This window comes from Anarrhichthys ocellatus, unplaced genomic scaffold (assembly GCF_004355925.1).
Source record: "Anarrhichthys ocellatus isolate YVR2014 unplaced genomic scaffold, GSC_Weel_1.0 scaffold51, whole genome shotgun sequence".
Lineage (NCBI taxonomy): Eukaryota > Metazoa > Chordata > Actinopteri > Perciformes > Anarhichadidae > Anarrhichthys > Anarrhichthys ocellatus.
Genome location: NW_022280081.1, coordinates 1,488,869 through 1,514,803, shown reverse-complemented (window position 1 = coordinate 1,514,803; position 25,935 = coordinate 1,488,869). Strand labels below are relative to the sequence as shown.

The 25,935-nt window shown below is 41.8% G+C and overlaps 3 protein-coding genes and 1 long non-coding RNA gene across 9 annotated transcripts in view; all 4 read right to left on the bottom strand.

Moving 5' to 3' along the window:
* Positions 1–863, bottom strand: part of p2ry8 (P2Y receptor family member 8) — a 4,131-nt gene extending 3,268 nt beyond the window's left edge. The window contains exon 1 of the mRNA XM_031870154.1: positions 779–863. The gene's annotated coding sequence lies outside the window, so the exon portion shown is untranslated. The remainder of the gene's footprint in view (positions 1–778) is intronic.
* Positions 864–1,772: 909 nt separating this feature from the next.
* upf3a (UPF3A regulator of nonsense mediated mRNA decay) lies at positions 1,773–9,378 on the bottom strand. Of its 3 annotated transcripts, none has more exons than XM_031870149.1 (10): positions 9,211–9,378; positions 8,009–8,115; positions 7,774–7,880; positions 7,456–7,554; positions 7,234–7,344; positions 7,079–7,134; positions 6,827–6,985; positions 6,601–6,734; positions 4,910–5,210; positions 1,773–3,759 (listed from the first exon to the last, which is right to left on the bottom strand). In XM_031870149.1, the coding sequence occupies exons 1-10, from the start codon at positions 9,349–9,351 to the stop codon at positions 3,571–3,573; spliced, it is 1,404 nt and encodes a 467-aa protein (XP_031726009.1). In that variant the 5' UTR covers positions 9,352–9,378; the 3' UTR covers positions 1,773–3,570. The 3 variants fall into 3 exon arrangements, with proteins under 3 accessions (XP_031726009.1, XP_031726010.1, XP_031726011.1); XM_031870150.1 differs by having other exon boundaries at positions 4,922–5,210; XM_031870151.1 differs by lacking the exon at positions 1,773–3,759 and adding an exon at positions 4,340–4,820 and having other exon boundaries at positions 4,922–5,210.
* A 1,881-nt stretch (positions 9,379–11,259) lies between these two features.
* cdc16 (cell division cycle 16 homolog (S. cerevisiae)) lies at positions 11,260–20,023 on the bottom strand. The gene is made up of 18 exons (XM_031870210.1): positions 19,822–20,023; positions 19,582–19,636; positions 19,201–19,298; positions 19,013–19,051; positions 18,739–18,879; positions 18,078–18,237; positions 17,870–17,964; positions 17,233–17,366; positions 16,729–16,808; positions 16,553–16,602; positions 16,398–16,471; positions 16,161–16,286; positions 15,887–16,039; positions 15,341–15,404; positions 15,164–15,225; positions 13,386–13,521; positions 12,215–12,305; positions 11,260–12,072 (listed from the first exon to the last, which is right to left on the bottom strand). Exons 1-18 carry the CDS (start codon positions 19,867–19,869, stop codon positions 11,819–11,821), a joined length of 1,860 nt encoding a protein of 619 aa, XP_031726070.1. The 5' UTR covers positions 19,870–20,023; the 3' UTR covers positions 11,260–11,818.
* A 134-nt stretch (positions 20,024–20,157) lies between these two features.
* Positions 20,158–25,164, bottom strand: LOC116395943 (uncharacterized). Of its 4 annotated transcripts, none has more exons than XR_004213561.1 (6): positions 25,079–25,164; positions 21,987–22,137; positions 21,697–21,822; positions 21,112–21,513; positions 20,793–20,982; positions 20,158–20,684 (listed from the first exon to the last, which is right to left on the bottom strand). It is a non-coding gene; the product is annotated as an uncharacterized LOC116395943 (long non-coding RNA). The 4 variants fall into 4 exon arrangements; XR_004213560.1 differs by having other exon boundaries at positions 20,793–20,979; XR_004213562.1 differs by having other exon boundaries at positions 21,433–21,513.
* Positions 25,165–25,935: the final 771 nt, after the last annotated feature.

The window sequence follows — 25,935 nt, the reverse complement described above, 5'->3', positions numbered from 1 at the left end:
GGTGGTTGGGGGCAGTTGCCACAAAGATCCCTGAGACGCTGCAAGTTGCGCTGTAAACCATGCAATGGAAAGTACCCACTACTACACCAAGGATCAGGATGAAAATAACGGTGACACATTTTTGATACGTCAGAAAACATGACAATTAGCAAACTGAGAGTTTGGGGTTATAATGAGTTTTTTTTCTTTCTAAAAGTAACAAAAATGTTGTCAACTAAATACCTTGTTAATAGTTTGTTTTGCTTATTTATTCTCCCTCCCATCTGCTTTCAAGGTGTTGTAACGAAGCATTTCTTTAACCCATGCATATTCATGCTGTGATGTTTTCACACTTACACAACATATTTATGAGTGTGTGCAGTCAGGCACGTCGTGTGCGATTGTATGTTCACTATACTGATGTTGTACCTTAGATCTAAGTCACATGTTTAGCTCTTGTAGCCACTGGGTGTTGTTTGTGTTTATGTGTTTAATAAACGCTAAATACAAATATTGTCCAAAAATTTATTTAAATAAATAAATACATTTTGTGGTAACCTTTGACATTTTCTTTTGACTCATGATAACGTCACTGAGCACATTTAGGAACAAAACATGTTGACCACAGTGACTTTGCTGATGAGTTAAAAGTATGCGTAATAGTAAATATTAAGCAACCGACACATGGAGCCGTGTAGGCCAATTTGGAGTCATTATTTAAAAATGTGAAAGTATACATATTTTCTCAAGATTAGCACCTGTCCTAAAAAATCTCAGTGAAAGTTAGTCAAACACTCACCTACGAAACACGGAGGCAGACGAAACAAGAGGCAGGTATGGGATTAGGTCGTGTCGGTTGAAGACAAAAGTACAGATATTGTGACTGCTGAGGAAGTGAGATTTAATTGTGTTACAGTGAGATAGAGAGAGAGAGAGAGAGCGAGAGAGAGAAAGAGAGAGGAAATGGATCATGTGAGGAAGTCCATCCCATCAACTGCAGTTAACGCTTCAGATTCAGTGTTAAAATGTCTGAAAAATCCCCACGCCTTCACAGCATGGACAACTCACACATTTACTCATCATGATGATTTGCATGGTTGCCTAGTACATTTATGAATTATCTATACAATGTCTAAAGCAATAGTGCTGTTAAAAAGTGTTGGGAGTGACGTGTGAAAGACTATTACTTTTACTCATAGTCAGTCATATCACCACTGTGATTTACTAGGAAGGGAAACCAGAGTGATGTCACATAGTAACACCTGTTAGATTGAATTGGATCACAAAGAATAAAGATTATACTCAACTCGATGCTCAAACTCACACATATACATTCTTTCTGTATGAAAGCTTTTGTTTTGAAGTGAAGTGAGAGCACCCCATGTCAACCCCTCACTCACGAGTGTGAGGATGTGTTCTTATGCTGCTGGCTTCCTGTTGATTATGATAGTTCTGCTTTACTTTTGGTGATATTGTCACAGGCGCTGTCAGTGAGATTAGTCTGATGAATTCATTACAGAACATTGGGGGGGGGAAACATCAATTACGACACCTGCCCAAGTATAACTGTGTTCTCAACATTTGGAGAGAAATAAAGGTCTGCCTTCAGTATCATCAATGAAACACCTAGCATGTGTACACCCACTAATGCTAAGATGCCGCTGCATATTCATATGTGTTCGCACATTGTCAAGTATAATTGACTCATATCTGCCATTTGTAAATGTGTATGCTGGGCGGTGCTGGAGACAAACGCTGCCTCACCCAAACTGTCAAAATGACTGAAACGCTGATTTAGAGTCTTATAACGGTACAAGAACTTTATTTTCTCACAACTTCAAGAAAGAAAAAAAAAAAAGAATGATACAAGAGGTATGATAGACAAATGTCAGCTGGTGTGCAAAAACAATATTAGGCTTATTCAACAGACATATTACTGTATCAATACTTGTGGCCGTTTTGATTTATTATGAATTGACAGTATTGATAGAAAACAATGCACACATTATAGAAAACAAATTGTTTCCATTTATCTGTGTCATACTTTGCAACTTTACATTTTATTTCTAGGAAATGCTTTATATATACGTAGAGAATGTGTTCTTCCTGGCTCATGGGTGGTTATGTACAAAGCTTTGCTCACAAAACAATCTCTGTTGGATGACACCGCAGAATATGGTGGAATACAAAATGAGGAAAAAGCGGAAAAACATTGTTCTTTTTTTATCAATAATAACTCTTATCCCCACTACACACAAAAATACACACAGGATTTCATCTGTGAAATTTTTTACATCCATTGTTTGTAAGTTCTACTTACATTATATATCATTTTGATAAAATATAGGATTATTTAAAACATCCAGGTTCAGGGGAGTCTACAAAGCCTTGGTAACAAGATCTGTTGCAGAGGGTGAGGTCATGGTTTCACCAGACAATCGATGACGGATACGACAGGAGAGCTGCCTCTTACAGGGACACACTTCAGATGACCAAAAGGAAGGATACTGGACTGTCTGACACCGACTGGTTGTGCTATCATTAAGGTAACTATCATTATTATATCCGCCAGGAGACTATGTATTGGGTGGTGTGTGCATGCGTGAGTGAGCATCTCTGTGTCTGTCCACGGCTAATCTTGCGTACTGCTGGATCTATTAGCCTAATGTTTGTTGTGCTCATTTATGCCTAAGGACCTCTCGTGGTTGCAGTGATTTAGTTTTCTGTTTATGTATGTACTGTATGTACTGTATGTATACATGTACTGCATGTATACATGTAGGTATGCACTGCATGTATACATGTAGGTATCTACTGCATGTATGTACTGCATGTATGTACTGCATGCATGTATGTATGTATGTATGTATGAGCTCTGACTACTACGGAGCATGTCTTCTTCTGTTGGTAGCAGGGGAGCTATTTACCTGTTAGCAGCCGGTGGGAGTCCTCTACTGTGTTTGGCTAACAGAGCTAGCAGCTACAGAACTAAACACACAGCAGGACTGACTGAGTGTCAGTTCAGAGGAAGCTTTAAACAGTCATCATGAAGCGTTACACAGTAAACGACAGTTCAGCTGCACCGAGCCGGTGCAGACAGCTGTCTGGATTAAAATAAGAGCCTATCTGTTGCGTGATACATGCGAGTGAAAAACGTGTCTGAATCGCTCAGGGGTTAAGACGGGGAGCAAGTGTGGTTTTTCATTCAACAAGCACTGGTCGGTGCAGAAGCACCAGGTCGAGATCTGCACTCAACTGAGTGCACTTTTTTAGTTCGACCCTGTTCTTAGTATTTTTCACATGGTTCATTCCAAGGATTCTTTGAACACTAAACAGTGAGACAAAATATTTAGTGAGTACTTAAAATGTTCATGCTCCAGCAAAACTAAAACCTTGACCAACATTCACAGCTTTGTTGTCTGTTACACCTAAAAGAGATGCAAACGATTAAAAGATTTGTTTGCTTTTGAAGTGCATTTCTCCCTCAATGGAGTATATTATATTTAAAAGCTCAATGATAACCTGTCAAATCTGCCACCATCAGCTGAATAGGCTATTTCTATTGTTTTGTATTATAAACATCCAGACTGCTCACTGTTCATCTTTGCTTTTCTCAAACCCCTTCTCCAGGCCCGTTGCCATAGCGACCGCCTCATAGCAGTGCTCCGTCCCGGGTTCAGGGGAGTGGCCTACAGGGATGCAGTCGTAGCCTTTGCCAGCTGAGCTCATGCGCTTCCTGTTGCGTGCGCCGGGCTGATAGAGCTGCATGGCTGGACGGTCCTGCAGGGAGACAAGAGAGCAGGGACATGGGAGAGACAAGCAGCACACATTTTGAATATACAAATAATATATATATATACTATGTACATGTATATGTATATACACACACACACACACACACACACACACACACACACACACACACACACACATACTTATTAATCTTCTTTACCCGCTTATTCACGAGTCACACAGGGCTGAAGTGTATCCCAGCATGCACTGGGGCCGGCAGGTACAGAAAACAGCCTTTTCAACGTTCAAATGCTCTTCCGCATCAGTAAGTGAACGCACCGTAGAAGAACGACGACCGGATTAAGTTTGTTACCTACACCCTTTGTTTAATGCCAATAGTCTGATCTGTAACATTTATTTTGTAATGTTTATTTTTTAACGTAGGAAAAAAATCATTCATTTATTCATCCATTCTTGAATGATTAGCACCGATAAATTGTTGGAGCACCAGACGTTCTATGAGCCATCTCCACAAAAATGTATCCTTACGAGGTATTTAGGGTCTCATGTTCACCTGATTTCCTGTTGTTTTTAGTTTTTTTTTTTTGGGGGGGGGGGGGGCATTATGTTTTGGGGTTGTCAGTCCCGTTCTAGTGACCGCAATATCTCAGGGACGTATTGGGCACAAACATCCACCTGGACTCAAGGACGAGCTGATACGATTTTGGTGGTCAAAGGTCAATATGACCTCACAAAACAGGGTTTTTTTGACCTGAATTCATTTGCTTATTATGACAATTTCACACATATGTCCACTAGGATAAAATTACGTCATTTTGGACAGACGTGGGTATATAGTGCAACTTTCTTGTAGACTGAAGCCAAGAATCAAACCCTGCACCTCGTAGTTGGGAAATTAAATGTCACGTAAATAGAAAACCTTTTCTTTTTACGCGACATTTAAAGAGATAAGCGTACTGTATAAAGTTCACTGTTACGCGGTTAAGTGCTATCTCTACGCCGGCATCAAGGCATAAAAGAGACCGTTTCTCTGACACAAATACACTGAAATTTAAGAAACAAGATTTCTCGGAGCTGATGATTATCATCTGTAAAAAAAAACAAACACACATCAACAAACATCTGAGACACAGTTACACGTAATTGGGTGTCACCTTCCCCCCCATCTCATGCTCACCTTCTCGCTCACCTTGTTTCGGAGGCGTTCCTTCCTGTTACCCAGGTCCTCCCTGTCCTCCTTTCCCAGTTTGTCTCCCCCGTCGGGGCAGTAGGAATAGCCATGATGGTGCCCCTCTTTCTTGGCTCGGTCCTGGCAGTAGCCCTTCCCCCATTTGGTCTCGTCTTTGCGCCGCATGAACTTGTCAAACTCGTAGTGGTGCCGCTGCCGTTTCCTCTCCTCGTCCTTCCCCCGGTGATCCTTATCTCTCTGTCTGCGGCCGTGCTGCTCTCTCTGCTCCTTGTCGCTCTCAGGCTGACCCCTAGTGGTCAGAGCGGAGATTGCATAGACACCACATAACGTCAGGGTTACACAGGCCCAGTTGTGATTGTCAGAATTGTTGGTAGCAGATCACAGTCAGATGTGTGTTTCTTTCTACCATAAAATATAGATGTACATTCAAATTTAAAACAATTTTAGTTTTAGATGATGGTTTGCAAAAAACAAAGTTTTAACTCAATTAAAAACACAACTTTCTCCGATTTTTTTTTCCAGCACTGATACATTTTATAAATTACTTGAGAACTATTTAGTGAGTGATAGCAGATTCCAACCCTGATATATATTTAGAAATTAGGTGTTAGAGTTGCCCCTCTTTTTTTTCACTGGAAGATTCGTGCCTACTGCAACTGCTTCATCAGTGGTTAGAAAATAACATATTTATTCATTACAGATCAGCAATTATCCATGGACTACTTAACCCCACGCACCGCTGTCACTTCTTTTGTGGTTCCCCACCCTGGACAGAGCTGTCCAACACAGTAGTGCTGAGTAGGCTGAGCTAGTAATGAGCCTAAGGATTTTATTTCAAGTACGGTAATTTGAGAAGTTTACAGCTATTAAGAAAGCTGAAAATTAAGATTTAGATGTAAACAAAGCATCTTTGTTATTATGATAGTAAAGAATGTTTCATATGGCCTACGTCACGCATGCTCATATCAATCAGAAAACCTTGATAAAATCCCAAAAGTGCCAAAACAAAGGTCATTAGGAACTAAGCCTCTGAGGGAAAGACCACATGTGAATGAAGGCCGGCTATTCCATAAAGTCATATCTCAAAGTTATTGTGTGAACTAGAACATGAGGCCAAACGAAAAAACTGAGGCAAGAATAGAACGACATGGTACCTCCAGTTACTTCAGCTGGCGCATGGAAGCTTGCACATTTGGACACTTTTCAAAACTGAACTTTTTCTTTTTATTTAACCATTTATTTGTTACAACTAGTCTATTTATTATGACTATGCATTTTGCATGCATTGACTGAAATGAGCTGTCGTATCTAGTTTACTGCATAGACAAGTTTCACCAGTTGGCAGAAATACTTTCACATCCATAAAGGAATTTCGAGTGGGATTTACTCTCCATCTTATGCCACATAAATTGACATTCTATCCTCTTCATATGGGGTGCCGTCGCCCCACACTCCTACTTCCAACTTCTCTGGAATCTATGAAATGGTCCTCTCAGGTTAAATAGAGAACTGGTTAAAAAGGCTGAGCCAGCCACATTAGCAGAAGATACACTCACTGAGAGGTGGACTTGTTTCTGCAGCCTAGGTGTGCCTGAATGTCCTGAATGTAGAGTGCTAACAGATCTGGAATAGGGTCCATCTCACACAAACCCCCCCCCCCCCCCCCAAACAATCCTTACTTTTCTTTGGGGTCCTTGGACTTCGTTTGTCCTCCAACTTTCTCCCATTTGCATCTGTCCATCTCCCCGACGTCACTTTTGTCCTTCATTCGGTCTGAATCCACATCGTCGTCCCTGTCGCTCTTCTTCAGGAGCTGGATATGCAGATACAAAAAGAAAAAAATCCATTATTGCACGCTACTACACTATCCACGAACAAATGAGTATCTAAGTGATGGAGCGTCACCTTGATTTTGATGTCTTTATCGGACAATTTCCTCTGCTTCTCCGCCTCCTTCCGTTTGCGTCTCTCCTCCTCCCGCCGCTTCCTCTTCTCCTCCTCCCTTTGTCGTTTCTTTTCCAGCTCTCTCCTTCTCCTCTCCTCCCTCTTCTCCTCTCTTATTCTCTGCGAGAAGAGATGCGGCACGTTGAAGAGACCACGTTCAAAGCAGATTGTCAAGTAATTTCTTTTCATTCAAGTATTTCAAGCTTTTCTCACCTGTTTCTCGATTTTCTTATTTTTGATGTACTCCAACAGTGGCGTTGTCCGTTTGGCTAAAATTGATCAAGGGAGGAAATGTTAGAAAAAAAAGTAGACAGAAGTATTTCTTTGAACCCATATAAACCTGAACCTTGATCTCTATGGTCCTGTACCTATGAGCTCCCTGGTCTTGGCCTCTATCTCTCCCAGCAGAGTCTCCGGGTTGGCCATAGACTTCTCCTCATCACAGGAGTAATTCTCCAAGAACCGCTTGTACTCTGGGTCTGAATAGGGTTTAAGATCCAGAATGAGTGTACAATATGGTGCGATGTCTACGTCTGTGTATGTCAGGGTATTTATTTTTTAATGATGGCTCAATCTCTGTATTTCAGCACCTTCTTCAATGCTCCCGGCTTTGGCATCTTTCTTTTTCAGCTTCTTCTTGGAGATTTTCTGGAAGGGGGCAAACTCCACCACAGCAGGATACTCTTGGCCTGAGCAAATATTGAAATAAAAAGGCAGCTCGTCATATAACAGACGTCCACAATCAAACAGTAACGACGGCAACAAAAGCTCTAAAGCCGCCTCTCGGGCCCATTAAATCCAGCCTGCAGCTGTAAAACAAACATATCTTGTTTTCATTCAATACGGCAGAATACGTGCCGTGTGTCGTGGCCGACAAAGCCTAACCGAGTTTAAAGGGAGAGAAATACCCTTGTTGTCGATGAAGACGTAGCCATCAAATCGGTCCCTGAACAGGAGGATATCTTCAGGGTTTTTGAAATTGACATACGCTCTGGAGAACAGGTGGGGGTAAAGACTGTGGACAGAGAGACAGAGAGAGTCACATACATTCACACGTAAGGCAAAGGCAATACGATTTGATATCACGCGCATAAATACAGCTGTTACTGCTCGTTGATTGGATAAAACGGTTATCGTGTTTACCTTTGATCGGCCGGAAAGAACTCAAAATAGTCATAGGATGGGAGCGGACTGAGCTGCTCCTCCAGCTGCTCCTTTGACAGGTTAGGTGGAAGCCTTCGGATCACCACCTGAAATCGACCATTTATATGTTATTTCCTCGGCTCAGCGGGAAGCACTTTGTTGGTAATCAAGATCATTAGGTTTCTCTCTCAAAAGATTGGCTCAAGGTTGTGACATCTGTTATTAAGATCTTGATTCCAGATCTCACAGGAACACATATCAGACAATGACACGAGGGGGGAAAAGCTCAGCGGGGGGTTGAAAACCAAGAAGTGGGGGAGCTTGGATAGTCAGACGGCATCATGAGAGACTGATGAGTCAGATATGCGGAATGGTTTGCAGCATTTTTCTCATAATCCACGCTCATGAAAAAGAGCATACTACAATTTGGCGGTTTACACATGCAGCTTCACACACACTTTACTTTTATGGAAGTCCTAGACTAAACCGCTTGAGTATCCCTTTAACTCTCTGACCCTGCCAATGGGCCGCTCATTACAAACTCCGATGATGTGCAGACAAACATTGCTCAAACACTCAGTGGTGAGGTGAAGTCATGCGACCATGGTGAAATTCCTTAACTATTAGCTTTTAATACACACTTGACCATAAGGATGGGAACAAGCTTCGAGTTTACAGATATGATTCTGACAGAATGACATTGTTAACCTGAAACATATTTTAATAATAACAGAAAAATGCAACACAGATGAAACAAGCATTTCGAAGCCATCACTTTGACTCTGTCAATGTTTTTGACTATAATACACTAATAAATACTGTAAATTATGGATTTTTTTCTGCATTATTCAGATACATATGACACCTTTGGAACTCTTTAGCTACTGGGACAATTAGGAGTTAGGATCCTAAAGGCGGGATTATGGTGCTTAAAATGTTGATGCAGCTTGTTTTAAAACATAGATGATGCAAGAATGCGGACTAGATTGGACACAGTGTCGCGCGTACGTCCAATAAAGTCTAAAATAGAAAATAGTATGACATTATAGGTCCGGCTGACAGGTCGTTTATTCCAGTCCGTCGTCGTCCTCCTCCTGTCGCTGTCCGCGGTGCTGAAATGTGGTGATCACTCCCCTCCATGTCTGTCTTCCCCACACAGTGTATAAACAATACGACGCATCGCTAACGCGCGGCCTACCCACCTTAGTGAAAACCTCTTTCTTCTCTTCTTTCTGCTTCAGGTTACCGGGAATATTCTCCTGCTCCCTCGGGACGTCTCTGAACTGTATCTCCACGACGCTTTTCTCCTTGCCCGCGGTCATCTGGTCCTTTTCAGACCTCATTTCTCTCCATCTCCCTCTCTCGCCCGTGTTAAATCGCCGTGCGCTCGCGAGAGTGTGGGGATAACGCGAGAGACGGCGCTCTGATATCACGCAGCTGCGAACTGCGTCTGCAGCCCGTACATCTTTCGTGACGCCCGCGGACACTGCCCAGGGTGTGAAGCAAAAAAAATGTGAATGATTTTTTTAGGATGAAATCATTCACATGGTGTATTACAAAATGTTTTCCACTATTATATAATTGCTTTTCTGTTTAATTCTGATTTTTGTTTGCCATTACTTACTTAGTGTTATCCGTCTTATTTGTCATCAACTCGTTGTTGTTGCTGCCTATCTTCACCGGGACACTATTGTAAAATAGATTTTAACTTCAGTGGCTTTGCTCGTTAAATAAAGGTCACATTTTAAACGAGTACAATGTTTCGTTCTGAATCGTAGTGGAGTAGAAAAATGGTAATACTAAAGTAGCTACAATTGTACTTCAGTAGCCTAAACTACTTGAATAAATGTACTATTTCCCACAACATTACAAACTATATATTTTAAGCTAAATATGCAACATGTAAAATTAAACTAACACATCGACTAGGTCATCGCTTTAGTGAATGTGTAAACACCAGCGTATGTTTGTCACGTAACTTTTCGCTGCCGCTAAAGTAACTATTTTCGCTCCAAATAAAGTACATTGTGGTGTGAAAACAAAAGCGAGTCCCATTTGCTGCGCTCGTCCCTTTAATGTCTCCAGTGTCATTCTATGTCTCTGCAGGGTCGGAGCGCAGTCAGGCAGTCCAGCAGCCCTCGGTGTCAACGTGCAGGTCCGGGGTCGGGCTGCGGGGCTTCATGCTCGACTGACCCGCACAGTGCGAACTGTCCGCTGGGCTCCAAGGTTCCTCGTGGGAGGACTGGCTCACTGACCGCCCGTGGACGTCTCGGCAGGGAACTGAGGAAAAATAATAATTTAAAAAAGTCCAACGATACTTTTCAAATGGAAATATGGGACTTTGTACAACTAATAAAATAGACTTTATTATTTTTTTTAATTTGAGCACATAGTCTGGCCTAAATACATCTTTACAAACGTATCTGATAGCATTTTTATTAAACTGGATCACTAAAGTAAACTATTTTTTTTTTTAAAAACTGACCATAAACTCACCACTGAGGAAGGTTTGCCTGCCGTTGCTGGTCTCCTCACACAGCCGAGCTCTCTCTGGGGTCGACACAGAGCTCTTCAGGCTGGGAACAAAAGTGGAACAGGTGTCCAGGTCCCGGCACACCTGGTCTTGGGTGTAAATGCCCGCCGTTTTAGACGGAGTACAGCCCATCTCTCTTGGAGCTAATACGGCCGCTCTCCATAGGGTGAAAAAAAGGGAGGTGAACAGGAAAATACTGTACGCGAATGTGAAGATGGATGGAGGGCTGAGAGAGATCACTCCTCCCCCTAAACCGGAGCATGACATTTGAGAGGACGGTCTGATCTCCGGTCAGTTTCACACTACCGTGTGTTTTTCTCTGGAGGAGTTTGCACAGCACAGGATACGCAATGGTTTGTGTTGAAAATCTTTACCATTGCTAACTAGCAAGTGATATTTGGTTTAATTCTGTACTAATAACTGTATTATACGTATGTGGGCTAATATCAGGATAATTACCTAATTATATTGGAGTATTAAAAAAACACAATGTAAAATTGTCTTGTTTGTTCAAATCAGTAATTTAAACATGTACAAGAGCATATTTGTTCATATAGGCAGGACTTCACATCTCAACAGGGTTCAAACACAACTCATCCTCAGTGAGGATTTTGAAAGTCATTTTGTGAGAAAAAAATCAAAAGATAATATGAAGCATTTCCCAGCACTGTTGTCATTACGATATTCCTATTAACACAAAACACAGACATGCTGGAATCTTTTAAGATAAATGCATGGTTTATTTAAGTAATCACCAGGAATAGTTTTCACCAAAAACTGCTTGTAATAAGCTGGCTCTTTATTAAATCCACAGGTCGAGTAACACGGAGGCTCCTGCCATAGGCAGTAATAAGTGACTTTTAGTCTGTTAGATACGATGCGAGGTGTGCGGCTGTGTTTGCTCTGCTCAGTCAAGTGTCAGAGGGCCACATGTTCCCGGGGTCTCCGGGCTCAACCCAAGGTCCAAGTACTCAACCCCTTCACCGAGGCACATGTTAATTCCCCCTTTTAAAGTGCATTCTTGCAAAATGAATACAACAGGCGCTGTATAGCAATTCACACACTTTTACCCACGCTCATAATGTTTACGACGGCATGTTCTGTGTTTTGTCACTTACAGGAACAACCATATCTAATGCACAAGAGGGAGAATCCACAGGGAACCATTGGTGGAGGACACGTGCCAGAGTTTCGGTTCAATAGCTGTCCCTGGGCTCTGATATGTGTACCTATGACAACCCGTTGCTGCGACAGTTCCGCCTCGCGACGGGATGAGATCACGTGCTGGCGTCCGACAAGGTGTCCAGCATCATGTCGCTCTCGTACATGTCGCACTCGAGGGTCAGGGAGAGTCGCAGAGGTGTCTCCAGCATCATCTTGTCCTGATTGGACAGCGGCGTTTCCAAGGACGTGATGTTGGCGTCTTCCAATCTGGGCGTGGCCAGGAGGTCGCCGGGCTCCGACGTGTTCAGCATCTTGATCAGCGCCGGAGTGTTCAAGCCACCTCGCACCTTGTCATTGATGTCCGTGCCTTTTGTGGAGATAAATGACAGGCCTGAAATGTCAGCTGGTGTCTCAGCACAGACGTTTGAATATTTGCAACAAAATTTGATCATGCATCATTTTTCAAAGACAAAAGACAACTGATGTGAAACTGCAGTAGCGTGTCCTACCTATATAGGCATCTGTGTCACCGATGTACATCTCAATACAGTGGCCGAGCATCGTCACAGAGAACGTGTCGTCCCTTTTCAGTCCGAGTGCCTGCACAGAAACAAATAAACAGACTTCTTACGTTTCTTACAAAAACATAACTGTTGACATACAGAGAAAAATATAAACAATCGACCTATCACAGGTGGTGCTTTTATGTTCCCTGTTATGCATTTATTCTATTGAAAATAAAAAAATAAAGTCCCATACCACAATATCTCTTTCTATTTATTTATACAGCTGGTGGTGTTCAATTGCACTTGGTCTTAATGCTTACATTTGTTTTGTTTTCTAAAAAGACAGCTAGCTTTTCAACAAACTGTCTTAAAAGCTTTGGCTTTCATGGTAACTCCTATTCCTTCTTGCAGAGTAGACTAGGGCTGGGCGGTATAACGGTTTCAATTTCCCGTACGATATGAATTGTCCATGTACGATTTTCATATACCGTCATACCGGTGCACAGTCGAAACAACTTCTGTTGCTCTTCAACAGGCAGCAAAATATATTGTTCGGCCCTAGGAATGCTACAGTCGGAGCTAGTTGTCTTAGCTGTATCGAGAGGGAACCCTTGTCATGGTTAACTTTATAACAATTAACAACCCACAACTAACGCTCTTTAACAGGGCAAAACCCCACGACACAACAGTTTGTGACACAAACAATTTGTAGCACTAATGATTGTGCATTTTCAGGGTAACCTTTTCTTCACTGTTCTGATAATAAAATAAAATAAAATAAAATAAAATATATATGTATGTATATATAAATAACTAAAGAAATAAACCTAAACAACACCTACTAACAACTAAATCCTACGGTCTAATCCCGTTTCTTTCCATGGAGGGGCTTAGGTGAAGGAAACAGGAAGTGACAGAACGGAATACACGCCACACAAACAGCTGTTCACCGCTCGCTGGCTGGCCGTTTCTTTTTCGTCGTTAATTAATTAATGCTTTAGCGTGAAAAAAAAAAAACGTGATATACCGTGAAACCGCCAGAATCTTACAACATACCGTGATATGCATTTTTGGTCATACTGCCCAGCCCTAGAGTAGACCATCAATCCTTCATGACTCAAGGTGTTTAAGTTAGAAATAAAGCCCCTATGGACTGAAGACAATGGCACTATACCGTGTGAAAGTAGTCGATAGCGCTCTCAAAGTCTCCCATGAGGCTGTGCACATATCCTATGGACGAGTAGGTGGAGGCGTGCTGAGGAATTAACACCAGAGCCTGACGGTGGTACTCCAGAGCCTGGTCGTACTTTCTACAGAAACAAAGTACAAAGTCTGTATCGATGGATCCAACAAAATATCATAAGGACGTTTGCAGAAATTTGACAAAATACATTTCATCAAATAGTATATTTAAAGGACCAAATTACTGGTTTCCATGATTTTGTTTAGTAACGAAAGTCAAACACAGCAATATACAATGTATTTTGATAAACAAGGCCATATCAGCAATTTTGAAATTTGTACCTTTTGTAGGCAATGAGTGCACCAAGGGAAGATTTTTAGATTTGTATAGCTGCATGTTTGAAGTTGCAAATTGTTAAAGTTTTGCTAAATACAGCATATCTTCTGCTCAATGTGCGTCCCTCTGTGTGACGGTAACATTAACTGCTGTCGACGTGTCTACATCAGCAGATTACTGCTGCCACTGCTTTGGAAACGGTTGCTAGGTATGTGTAGATCTAGTCTGACAATGACCAAACAGGTCTTCTTTGTGGACGCCTGTCTGCTGATCCTGACTAAGTGAGTTTGTGACTGAGGTACAAGCCAATTTCATGAAGGCGTTGTGATCACAAAACAAAAAATAGATGATGTCCAAAGTATATACACACTACAGTTATAATCGTTTTACAAAGAAATGCAGAGAACAGTTCTGTTCAACCCTTTTTTAAAGTGCCAGCCAATGGTTAACCTCGCACGGCAGCTGGATTCTCACGATATCTCAAGATCACACAAAAATCCACCTCATCAGGCTTCAAGTAATGCCTTTGTGTTCGAACCACAGTTGGTCCAGTCAGCGTCCTGTGTGGAGCTACTGGCAGCTACCGTGGCTGATGTGTGTGTGTGAAGTCCTCAACAACAAACGGCTCCTGAAGAAGTTAGCGTAGATGCTGCAATGGCATCAGTTATATCAGAACTGGAGAAGGCTTTTCACGATGGAAAGGATGTTTTCACTTCTCTGCTGACTGGCTTTGGCAAGGGTTTGATTGACAGCTGGTTCATCCAATGACCTGCCAAGTATCTTTTAAAAAGGGCCTGCCCTTCTCCAAACAATGACGGCTTCTCGGATGATTCTGTGTAACAAATCATCTGGCGGGTCAGGTGAGCTAAAGGTGCAGCAGCACAACATCATAAAGTCATTGTGCAGTACCGATTATCATGTTGACCCTACTTCAGTAATACCACGATAACACATGCACTACAGAGTGTTCCTATCAGCACATGTGAAGCTGTGTTTCTATGGTTTTAATTACAAGGAATGGACATGGATGCATCAATGACGCACTAACGTTAACGCACTCACCCCATATGGATGAAACCCTTGTTCTATATAAAAACTACCTCAGCCTTTCAAAACAACCACTTGTGTGGTGCACATTCTGCAAAGCCCCTTATATAGAGTGGTGGCTATGCATAATTCATTAAAGGGTCTTTTCATGAATTCCCAACGAGGGCCCTGCATTCTGAATGATTGCGACAGAACAAGTGAGCGCATCTCTGAAAATAGCATGAACAAATTAGAGCAGAGTGCACTCACCGATCTTCTTTAATAATCCACTTGGGATAAATTTAGCCTCCCATATTAGTAGCGTATGTGCCATCTCCCCTGTTGGGCCACTTCGAGACTATTTATTTAAATAGAAAATGACCTGGGAAAATTGGCTCTGTACTTACTTCAACTTCCGACACACGTGACCCAAGTTGTTTAACAAAGGCTCCCATTTGTCCACCGTGACCTAACATTTGAAAGAAAAACAGCAAAAAGCATACATTATTAACATGTGGTTATGTTTTCAAGTTGTTCGTCATTTACACATTCAGACCTTTTTAATGAAATAAATCAGCTGTTACCTCGTTTCCTATGGCTTTGATCTTCTCCATTGCATCGAGAAACAACCTCTCTGCCGTCTTCCAGCTAAAGCAATAAATGTGAAAAACATTTTTACAGATCACATGATTTTATTTTTTTTAAGATAAACCAATGTGTGTGTAATTTAAATTAGGTGCATTATGAGTTAGTTAAATGCGTTGTCTACATGTGTTCCTAGCTTTAATGTGTCATTACCCAGACTTCAGGAAAAAACTAAAACATTTTTAAAGATTTTTGATTTGAGTTTTTGAGATATTTTCTGCCGTCCCAATATAACAGGTGAATGTAATTTGATTTGATGCACGGATATCAAAACCACCTCAAAACAGACTGAAACTATCTCCATGACTAGATACCAGTGGGGTTTTATGAGAAAACATGTCCTCTTGTAATCTGTTAAAACCAGCTTTTACAATTACCACCGCTGTGTGCCAACATTCCTTTGTGCTGCCAATAACATGTAGGCTACCTTTGTCAATCTGGAGGCCTACGTGTTGGTTGTTTGTGTTTGTGGCTCCATGACTCACTCTCCATTTTGAAAGGCAACCACCGCCACCTCGTGTATGACAAACGGGTCCTCTGGAGCGATACTGAGAGCCTGGCTGAAGAAACGCTCTGCCAGCTTGGAGTTGTTGGTCAGACCGTACTCCAGGCCGATGTAAAGCATGGGTAAGTGGCACCTGGATCAGAGAGAGCCACAAACAAGTGTCACCAGAAATGGCAAAATTGCCAATGCAGGCTAAAGAGACAGGTATGTCTCTGGCTGTCAGGACCTCCAGGACCTGTCAGTCGTGTACTTACCCTTTCATCAGCTGCGCAGCAGTGAAGTATGCTGCCATGGCTTGGTCATGCTCACTCTCCACCGCAAAAGAATGACCATAGGCGATCCATGCAGGGCCGTACGTCCTCTCCAGTGTGGTGGCTTTGCTACAGGAGACACACAATATTATATAACCTGCATAACTTCACCAAAACATAAACAGCCTGCTCTGTGGCCTCAGACAGGATGTGCTTCCTTTTGAGTGTGCGACTGCATACCTGAGGTACCGCCGAGCGTGCTCGTTTTTATGGCCCACCATGAGATAGTAGCACCCGACAGCAAACCAGGATACCTGATAAAGGTTTCTGATGGTTATCAATTACGGCAAATTATGTTTTTAAAAAAAAAGAGAGAAACAGGCTGCAACACTTACTGGGTTGTTGGGATACAAGTCTACAAGTTTGTGCGAGAGGTAAAACAATTCTACAGAGGAAAAAAAACACAAAAAAAGCTTACTGAGCAAATTTAACCAATGAACTATGATACTGATGGGTAGGCTAAGCAATCAAACAAAACCTGCTTTATGCATGAATGCGATGTATATTTTACCGTTTGCTTTTCCAAGCTCCACCAGAGTTCCTATGTGGACCGGTAAACAGTTGGCATGGAAGGGGTCTTTAACCATCACCCTGAAATACAAACGCAGAGCTGCATTAAGTGGTCGTGCATTTTTACCGACATTCTACCGCATTTAACTTGTCAACCTTTATATAGAATGTAATTCACCTCATATGATTTGATACTACACTGTGATTTCGGGCATTATTTAATGGCTTTTTTAGGTTTGAATGTTACTATACAATGACACAGATCCATACATGTGTATTAGTCAAAACCACTTTGTCTGGTTGAGGGTGAAGTAGGAATTTCAGGCAAAGCTGGACATTAAAGCAGGCTACAAGTTACATACAGAGGTGAGAATGATTGTTGTCATGGGATTTTACGGTGTATGATGTTGCTGTGGTGAATGCAAGCCTCGCATTTCTACAGCATCTCTTTATAATTATCCACATTACACAAAGATCAACCACAGACTGAGAGGAAGACACTCACGTTGAGGTGAGTTTGTAGCACATCTTGAAATCACAGTTATAATAATGTCTCTCGGCAAGAGACACCACCACGTCCAAGTTGTCCTGAAGACCATTGACCATCTCTGGCACCACCAAGTCACTGGGCTTGTTATACTGCAGAGGGAAGGAGAAGGAGTGTGTGTGTGTGAGAAAGGTGGTTGTAGGGTTTAAATGTGAGTAGGTGTGAAAGATAAAACAAGGTCATGAAATAGGCAGAGAAAGGAGACTGATTAAGGAGGGTACACTGGAGAGCAACATTTGGGTGTTAGCTCTCTATGAACTCAAATTAAAGGATAAGTATTTGAGATTGACTAAAAACAAACTGCAGGGCCCATGTTCACTCAAGTAAGATGTCATTTTATACAACAATGTGGATAAATGATGTGCCTTCAATAACTTTTGGACAACAATGGAACAAAAATGTGTCGATAAGACAGAGGAATACCTTTAAGTTATATCAGGCTACAAAGACAATACTTGTTGGTCGGATCAATTCATTGTTGGTTTTGGTATTTTCAAAGGATTAGCAGACAATAAGAAAATATAACTATCATCAGACTTATCCTTCAATTAATAATAATAAAATATAAATCAAAACTAAATGCAGAGCCCCATACCTTCTTTAACTTATTCTCAAATAAGAAGTGTAATAGCTCCTCCTCCTCCTCAGTGCACTGTTGACTCAGAGGAAGTGAGTCCAGGAAGTCTTTTTCTATTGAAAAATGAACAACAACTTTCACATACAAGTTCTTGAAATGATGATAAACATCATCGCTGTAGAAAATAACCAGGTCAGTGCACATCCTCGCCACAGATCAGCCTCACCTTCCTGAGCGGTCAACATGTGGTGGGACGTTAAAAGGTCAAAGGCTTCAAAGCAGTACACATCCAGTTTCAAGGCCTCTTTATAGCTCGAGGTGGCCAGTGGTCTGTTGTCCATGGCATCATAGATCTTACCCCGCAGGAGGCAGATGGAGCTGTTGACCTGAAATATGTTAGAGAGAACAGAAAGAGTCTTTAGTAAATACATACAACAGTACTCATAACTTTATATGGTGTTTAAGCTGCTAATATTAGTTTCTAAATTTGTGAAAATAAAGGATTTATAGGGACTGCATATGCAGCACTGCTTTTGAGGATTCTGGGAACCGTATGAATTCCCTGAAATACAAAATAAGGGTTTAAAAAAATAAAGAATGCATTTAATTTCTACCAACAACGGAAATACAACTGAACTTGGTGGTGAGAGTGTTTGTGCTAAGTCAAACTGCACATGGCTGGGAAAATTCACTGGCAGAGTACAGCTACATATTTGCAGTAACAGCATTAAACAATATGATTGTTAAAAAAAAGTTGAGTGGTGATTAACAGAACAATGTTGAGTAATGAGATTCGATCATGCAACACTGACAGACAAGACAGTCCAAAATCTCTCATCTGACGGCATTCAATATATTCCAGTGTCTCAACGGCAGTCCAGACTTACAGCGGCAGGGGACATGTCCCAATCCTTGGCCGACTCTGGTGTCCCACTGTCCTCTTTCGCACTCCTGTCCAGCAGCTTCTTACAAGCTGACTCCTCTGTGTCCAGGATATCCAAGGCCTGCTGGAACTCTTTGGCAGCATACTAGACAAAACAATCAAAAGGATAATAAATCTAAAGCATGGGCAATATCTGGTAGGTTTCTCTCTATATTATATTCTGTAGCACATGTAGAGGAGGGTTTATGACTGACAGTGTGTATTTTGGAGTTACTTACATGGCACCTAGCAGCAAGATACTGACAAGCTCCGTACAACTGTGTGAGAGAGGACATGTTTGTTTCAGACAAGGGACTGACTTCAGGGAGACAGTGATAACTTCAAATACACACATTTTGGTTTGTCACCCACTTCCCCAGCACAAAGCTTTGCACACATTGACAACTCACACATAACCTGCGATTACCTTGTCAAGTTTCCGTGAGCGGAGGGCATGGGAGGCTCTGTGGTACTGTGAGGTCAAGTAAAGGCACTGAGCTAGCCAGTAGATATCCTGGGGATCCTCTGCATGCCAAACAAAGAGGTAGTATTGGGGTCATCAACGTCTGACGTTAGAGTCATCACTGACCGGCTACACAATAACACTGCAGCTGTTGGCAAGCTACTGTATTCAAGTTACGTTTATTTTTAGCTGTGAGTGTACGTAACAATGTCACATTTAACACGTATTCTCTCTCTATAAAACGCCAGTGCTGCTAAGATTAGCATAGTAATTTAAGGTGGCAGATTGGTAGGTTAAATCCACTCTCATGCTGGTGTAACGTTAGCGGTTATAGCACTAACTCACCGTGAGACAGGGACGCTATCTTGTCGGCCCAAAACAGAGCACTTTGATACTGTTGCTGTGAAGAAACACACAAAGACAGGGCAAGAGTCACTCAAATACATCGTTATTGTTGTGGTTGGCTGGCTGCCTGGCCGGCTGATAGCTTTTAAGTTAGCGAGCCAGTCAAGCTAGCTGTATCGCTCCCAAGCTAGCATTAGCTAGCAGCACAGAAAGTCAGAAATAAATGAGGCTAATTGTTACCTGGTCAATGTACTGCCGTACTCGCTTTCGAATTCTGTCGAGATTCATTTTGAGTTTTCCTTTTTACAATTATCGCTCTGACTATAAAAAGCGTGCCATTCTTAGAGACAAAAACAATGCAGTGTATAAAACTATGCTCAAAACAGTAAGTGCTAGCTTGCTAGCGGCGTAAAATCAAATCCGCGGCTTCTTTCTGCAACGGGTGTCCTGCAAAATTGTGCGTAAAGAAACGCATACTGGATAGACAGTTCCACATGAACTCTTTCACTTTCGTTGTATGTCTAGCTGTAAAATAATAGTATATACATAAAAACAATATACAAACATTTACTTGATTTATTTATTGTTGTTTTGTGCTGTGAAAGAAACAATACAAATGGTTATCATGCAGTTTGTGACAATTACATAAACCACAGACATATGAATTTAACTCGGTACACAGCCTATACAAAACTACTACTTCTCTATTTTAGAGTGCCATGCAAGATTTAGGTCCAGTTTCTCTGTACATATATGTACTTTTCAAAACTGCCTATAGTGGCACAAAGAGTCTCTTTAATGTGAAGAAAGAAGAAGTTTACTAAAAGAATAAAACATGTTATCCCTCTTCAGTAACCAGGATTCTCAGGTGTATCCTGTGAGATGTATTTCTCAGTTGCATTTGGTTCAGGGTATGTTACTATGTCCTGCTGTATCTCTCTTCTTGAACCTTCTTTCTTGCTGGTTTCTTTCCTCTTTTCATTTTACCCAGACTCTGCTTTGCCATTGACGTTGTTGCTTGCAGGACTGTGTATGTTTGCACCAGCGCTGATCTTCTGTTCTTCATTATCATCACTGCGCTTCTTGCCGTGTTTTTCTTGTCCCTGAAATTGGCATATGATCATATGATACAGTTTAAGGGGTCATTGTGAGTGCAGAAGTGACAGATAATTAATGAATGTTATCTAAAAAAAGAAGGAAAAAAAATGAACCTTTTGCTGGCTTGTCCTGCATTGTGGGTAATGTGTAATGCTGTCCATCACTTTGAGAGTTTTGAGCCAGCCCTTATGCCAGCTCCTGAGATTATAATGAGAGCTGCACTGGCTGAAACGGAACAGGATCATTTGATTCTCCTTGGTAATACGGAGCAGCTCCAGTTGTCGCCTCTCCGCGCCAAGGCTGCTATGAAGAGTAAACACAGGCTTTACGACTGTGTTCAGTGTCAAGGGCCACCTTATTTCTCGCCATTACTTGTTGCTTCACTTTCATATGTACTTTTACATCGATAGTTCTACCACAACCTCAACCGACCTTTTTGAATCGTAATAATTCCTGTTGTCAACTCCTCCACTTGTCCTCATGATGTGCGATATTTTCTCCACGAGCATATTGTTCTTCCTCTGAATCGTCATTGCCAAATCTTCTTCAAGCTCAATGCAATAACACAGGATTGGACATTGCCACACAGTATTCAGGTTGAGATTTAAAAACATTCTTATATTCACTGCACTATTCATTTCTCATAGTTTGAGGCTTCACTGGGTGGTTTTAGGCACTGATACATCTGCTGCCACCCTGTGGACGTAATGTGAGCAGTTGAAAACGTGAAAACGTGAGAGAGAAAACAGCCACCTTTAGGTTCTTCAGCTTGATTGTCAGGTGACTATAGGTCTTTGGTGGAGTCGTGTTGATTGTTGGTTTGGCTGACTTCACCTTGGGAGACAAGAAAAAACAACAACATACAGCTTTGAGTAGAGCAATGAATGGCACTGAATCATTGCAACACGTACTGGTTTGAAAAATAGGTTAATTTGTGACTAGAATAAAAACTTGAGGCGTAGGTCAAAACATTTTAAAATATGGAATAATATAAAGGTATTAAGTCACTTCACAAACCAAAGTAGGGTATATGTTTGTCCTATCCCCCTGTGTAAATCATATGAAGCCATGCCAAATTTCTGCTGCAGGTATTTGTTTCCAGTGGGAAGCAGGGGTTGATACCCCCGATGCGCCATCACGGCCCTGTCGATACAAAACATTAAACTAAAGTGCTATACCACCAGCCCCCGACCTCCACTAGAAAACCACACACTTTTAAATCATGTTGCATTAATGCTGTGGTCCAGAATGAATCGCACAAACAGTGAACAGTATCACTACCTCACCCGGTCCCTCCTCTGACTCACCTCACACTCTGTGGCGGCACTGGCGTCTCGATGTCACAGCTCTTCATCAGCCCAGGAGAGAGTGTGTGTGCTCTGAAGCGTCTCGCTTGACTCCGGCTCCAGAGACTGCGGTCTGTTTTCTGCCAGTCATACGCGGTTGCCATGACAGCGGCTGTGGAGAGCGGAGATGAATGAATGGTTTCAAACGATGTCCTTGTTTAGCAAGTTCCACACAGAGAGACCGAGATAGGCTAATTAGTGAGGAGGCTGGAGGAGAGGGGGGGACGGGACTGTGAAATGAGGTGCCACACAGTTCAAAGCTGGAAATACAAACTGAATTTTCTAAATGTGCTCATGCTATTTATAAACTGGAAAATAAAAAAGGTTACACTCATTTTCTAACACCGATCAGACTTCCAAAGGGATCTGTTAAACATGTTGATCGTGAAATAAGTAAATCGAATGCAGAATTATTACATGTATTGCAAAAAGAAAAGAAAAAAACAAAATTTGAAAGCATTGAATTAATGAGGTCATGGTGAATGCAGGCGACTGTATTTCCTTCCTTGCTTTATGCAGACAATAACAGCCTTGGTAACAGTTACTTGGAAACTTGAACTAACGCACTCGGTGCAGAAAATCTGCTGGCACAAAACAACACTGCAGGTTGATGCCTGCAACAAGGGGGATTGAGTTTATATAAAGTTAGACAACTACATTAAATCAAATCCAATCCATACACCACACAGCACTGCATATTATGCAGTGGTATCATGATACATGATCATGTTTAGAAGCCAATATCTGTTCTGGACAGTACAACACAATGGAGCACATCATCAAGGATTTGTTGAATGAATCCCATTGAGGTGATATGACTTCATGAATGAACATCTATATCGCCACACTGCCCCCTGCTGACCAGAACTGGTTACGGCAACTGTTTTGCTGCAACTGAGATCATAACTTGTTAATAATTCAAATTCCACGCCAGAGTGAACAACCACAGCACTCATGAAACTCTTACTAGATAATTAAGCCGCCCTTTTCCCCCCCATGCACCACAGTGTACATTGAATTAAATGTTAACTGTAACAAGATTCAGACTGGCAAACTGAACTGAATGTCAATATGTAACACCTATGTGTGTTACCTGTGCAGCCAACTATCAATGCATAAACAATATGCTGGCAAATAATTGCACCGCATACTTTTACGAGTATATTACAGATTAATACGGCAGCATGTAACTGCAGTAGTTGTTGTAAAGTTGCCCTAACAAAGGGCGATACTTCATGTCTGACATCTCCCCACAGACGCCTTCACAAGCCAATTAACTGTTACTTACACCAAACAACCGATTTTTAATCTCAGCACACACTGGCCATAAAAGGTAGGGTACAACCATTTACACTAATTCACAGCTTTGGGAGTCTCTACTGTGGTTCACCTACCTGCATGCTCTTGGTGTGTAGAAACTGGTGCACCCAGAGGAAACCAACACGAGCAGAGGGAGGAAACGCAAATCACAGGGAAGAAACTAACCTCAAGGCCTCTCACACATCACTTTGAGCAAAAGCTGCTCTCAACAGACTTACAGCTGCACCAGATCCACCATCATATCAGTTTCTGCCAGGAAATGGACTAGCTGGGCCTTCCTTAAATAACCAAACCCAGTTTGTCAAACCTTGATTACTCACAGGACATCTCCATGCATTCAGATCACATGGCACCTAATAACAACTGGTTCCATCAGTGATGCTTTACAAGCGTCATTTTAAATACTCGTGCAATCAATTATTTTGTGTTTAACACCCAAAATGTTTGTTTACACTTAATTTCAGCTTTTCTTTTTTTATTAATCGCTGTCTGTCCACAATCCATTGTCACTGAATGTGGTTACAAACACATAAGTCAAATATAAAAACAAAAAGTAAATTTTTTCTTGTTGGTTCTGTAAGTATCATGATCAATTAAGAAGATAAGATTAAAATAACAAAGCTTGTTTTCATGTCCTGAATGGCAGGGGAGGCTACCAGTTCCAGGGAAGTCTCACCAGCGCACTAGTGGATCTTCCATTGCACCATTGTGGGAATAAGACAGTCTCTCTGGGACATGAGAAGTGCAAGGACCTAAGACCTGCTACACCTATAAACAACACTGTGTGTGTGTGTGTGCGTGTGCGTGCGTGTGTGTATATACACAGGTGTGTAAGGTTTTCCAGATGAAGCTATTGTTTTAATCTTAAAGAGAAGGCAAACATATGCAATGGAAAGGATGCTTACTGTATAGTATAACAATCGGAGAAAGAAGGGGAAATATACAGTATACTGCTGCTGTTGCACAACACTTCTGAAACAGTGTAACACTCACCTCCATCACCATTTCTATTAGATTATGTTATGTATGGTAGTGCAGGTCTATAGCTGTTTGTATGTACAAGGTACTTTGCTTTGATGAAGAATCCAATCCAATAATCAAAGTATATTATATTGTAGTTTTATCTTTTGTTTTATCTTTACGGTTTACTTATTCATTATACCGTAAAGATAAAACGGTATAATTTACTGTACTAGTTTTCCTTCCAACTGAAGTCTCATGTTGTACTTCCTACGTTGCTGCTGTAATCCTGCAGACTAATAAAGGATTATCTTATTTTATCTTAAATGTTACTTATTTTTCTACTTGTTCGCTGGGTTTGTCACACTTTGGCAACTGAACAGAAACCCGGTCTCCCCTGTTGGCCGCCCCGTCACTCCGCTTATTGAGACAAATACGAGGAGGTCCTTCACGGCTGATATCTTTCTAGTCCGAGCCTGTGACCAGAACCGCAGTGAGATCAGCAGGAGGAGTTTGTGCATTCCCCTAGGGTCAAGATCAAGGTTTTCCTTTTTTTGTTTTTTTGCAAATCTGTGTGATGGAAAGTGACTACGGTAACAGGTCCCGTGAGAAGGTGTTAGCATCACACCGGCTCTAAGCCTGCTCGTTAGGGTTCCTGAACATGCAAGTAAGACGATCTGTCAGTAAAGACTGATTCTTTCCATCTAATACTGTTATTTCTCCACATATTTACATAATAGTTCATTGGCTCAAATGCAACACGTTATTCATACCTTTCAGAAGCCGGTGAATGGGCCAGGAAGCTTTCGCCAACAGAGAGCTCTCCTCTCTTATTAAAAGCTCTCTGCTCCGCTCTCAGTGATCATCTATCGGATAGGGGTTGATGAAGCATTACAAACACTGTTGTGACCTTTTTTTTTAAATAGAAACCGACATTAGAGACATCTCTGGGCACACTGCTTACTTCCTCTGGAGATGGTCCCGTTCTTCCATTATCTCGTACGTCACATTTAAACCTATCAGAAAATGCAGCGAACATTCCGTGTGTCTGAATATCATGTGGGAGGGTTATCAGCGCCTCTTTTTTCTCCCCTCACCTGCTCCTTTCTATGTGCAAAAACCCCCCTAAACCCGACTTACAGAGCCCCCCTGGTTAGCGAACCCTTAACTCTAATGACATCTGAAAACCCTTCACACTTGATTTACAGGAAGTCGTTTTAAAGTCAACACAGTTTCCAGCTAATGGACGGTAGAATAGGTAACGACTCCAAGGCTACATACCCTCATCCCCCGCTGCTCCATTAATGCCGCCGAGCTGCAGAGGAACGGATGCTTTGACTCGGAAATAGGCTTCATCCCTCTAAAAGTGGCTCTTTTGATGACAGTTTGGCGCACACATGCTGCACTTCCTCCCTGAATGCGGGGAAGTTTGCCCCATTTTAACACTCAAACCCATGCAGGCCTATATCCCGGATAGATCCGCGCCATGAAAGGGTATAAATAATGAACGACGCAGTCTTTACAAGTTTAAAAAAAGCCACAGTGCAGTTACATAACAGCGGAAAGAGTTATGAGGATAACAAATTAGGCGGCGCGAGGCCGAGGACTGTAACATGCTGGACTAATCCGC

Excerpts from the sequence above, each read along its gene's own strand:
- upf3a (XM_031870149.1), bottom strand. The coding sequence starts at position 9,351 with ATGAGGTCTGAAAAGGACCAGATGACCGCGGGCAAGGAGAAAAGCGTC. Across the intron at positions 8,116-9,210 it reads AGAAAGAGGTTTTCACTAAG|GTGGTGATCCGAAGGCTTCC; the intron begins GTGGGTAGGCCG and ends GGTCGATTTCAG. Across the intron at positions 7,135-7,233 it reads CAAGACCAGGGAGCTCATAG|CCAAACGGACAACGCCACTG; the intron begins GTACAGGACCAT and ends GATCAATTTTAG.
- cdc16 (XM_031870210.1), bottom strand. The coding sequence starts at position 19,869 with ATGAATCTCGACAGAATTCGAAAGCGAGTACGGCAGTACATTGACCAG. Across the intron at positions 17,367-17,869 it reads TTGAGAATAAGTTAAAGAAG|TATAACAAGCCCAGTGACTT; the intron begins GTATGGGGCTCT and ends TTCCCTCTGCAG. Across the intron at positions 15,405-15,886 it reads GTTGCCTTTCAAAATGGAGA|CTGGAAGACGGCAGAGAGGT; the intron begins GTGAGTCATGGA and ends TTATTGCTTTAG.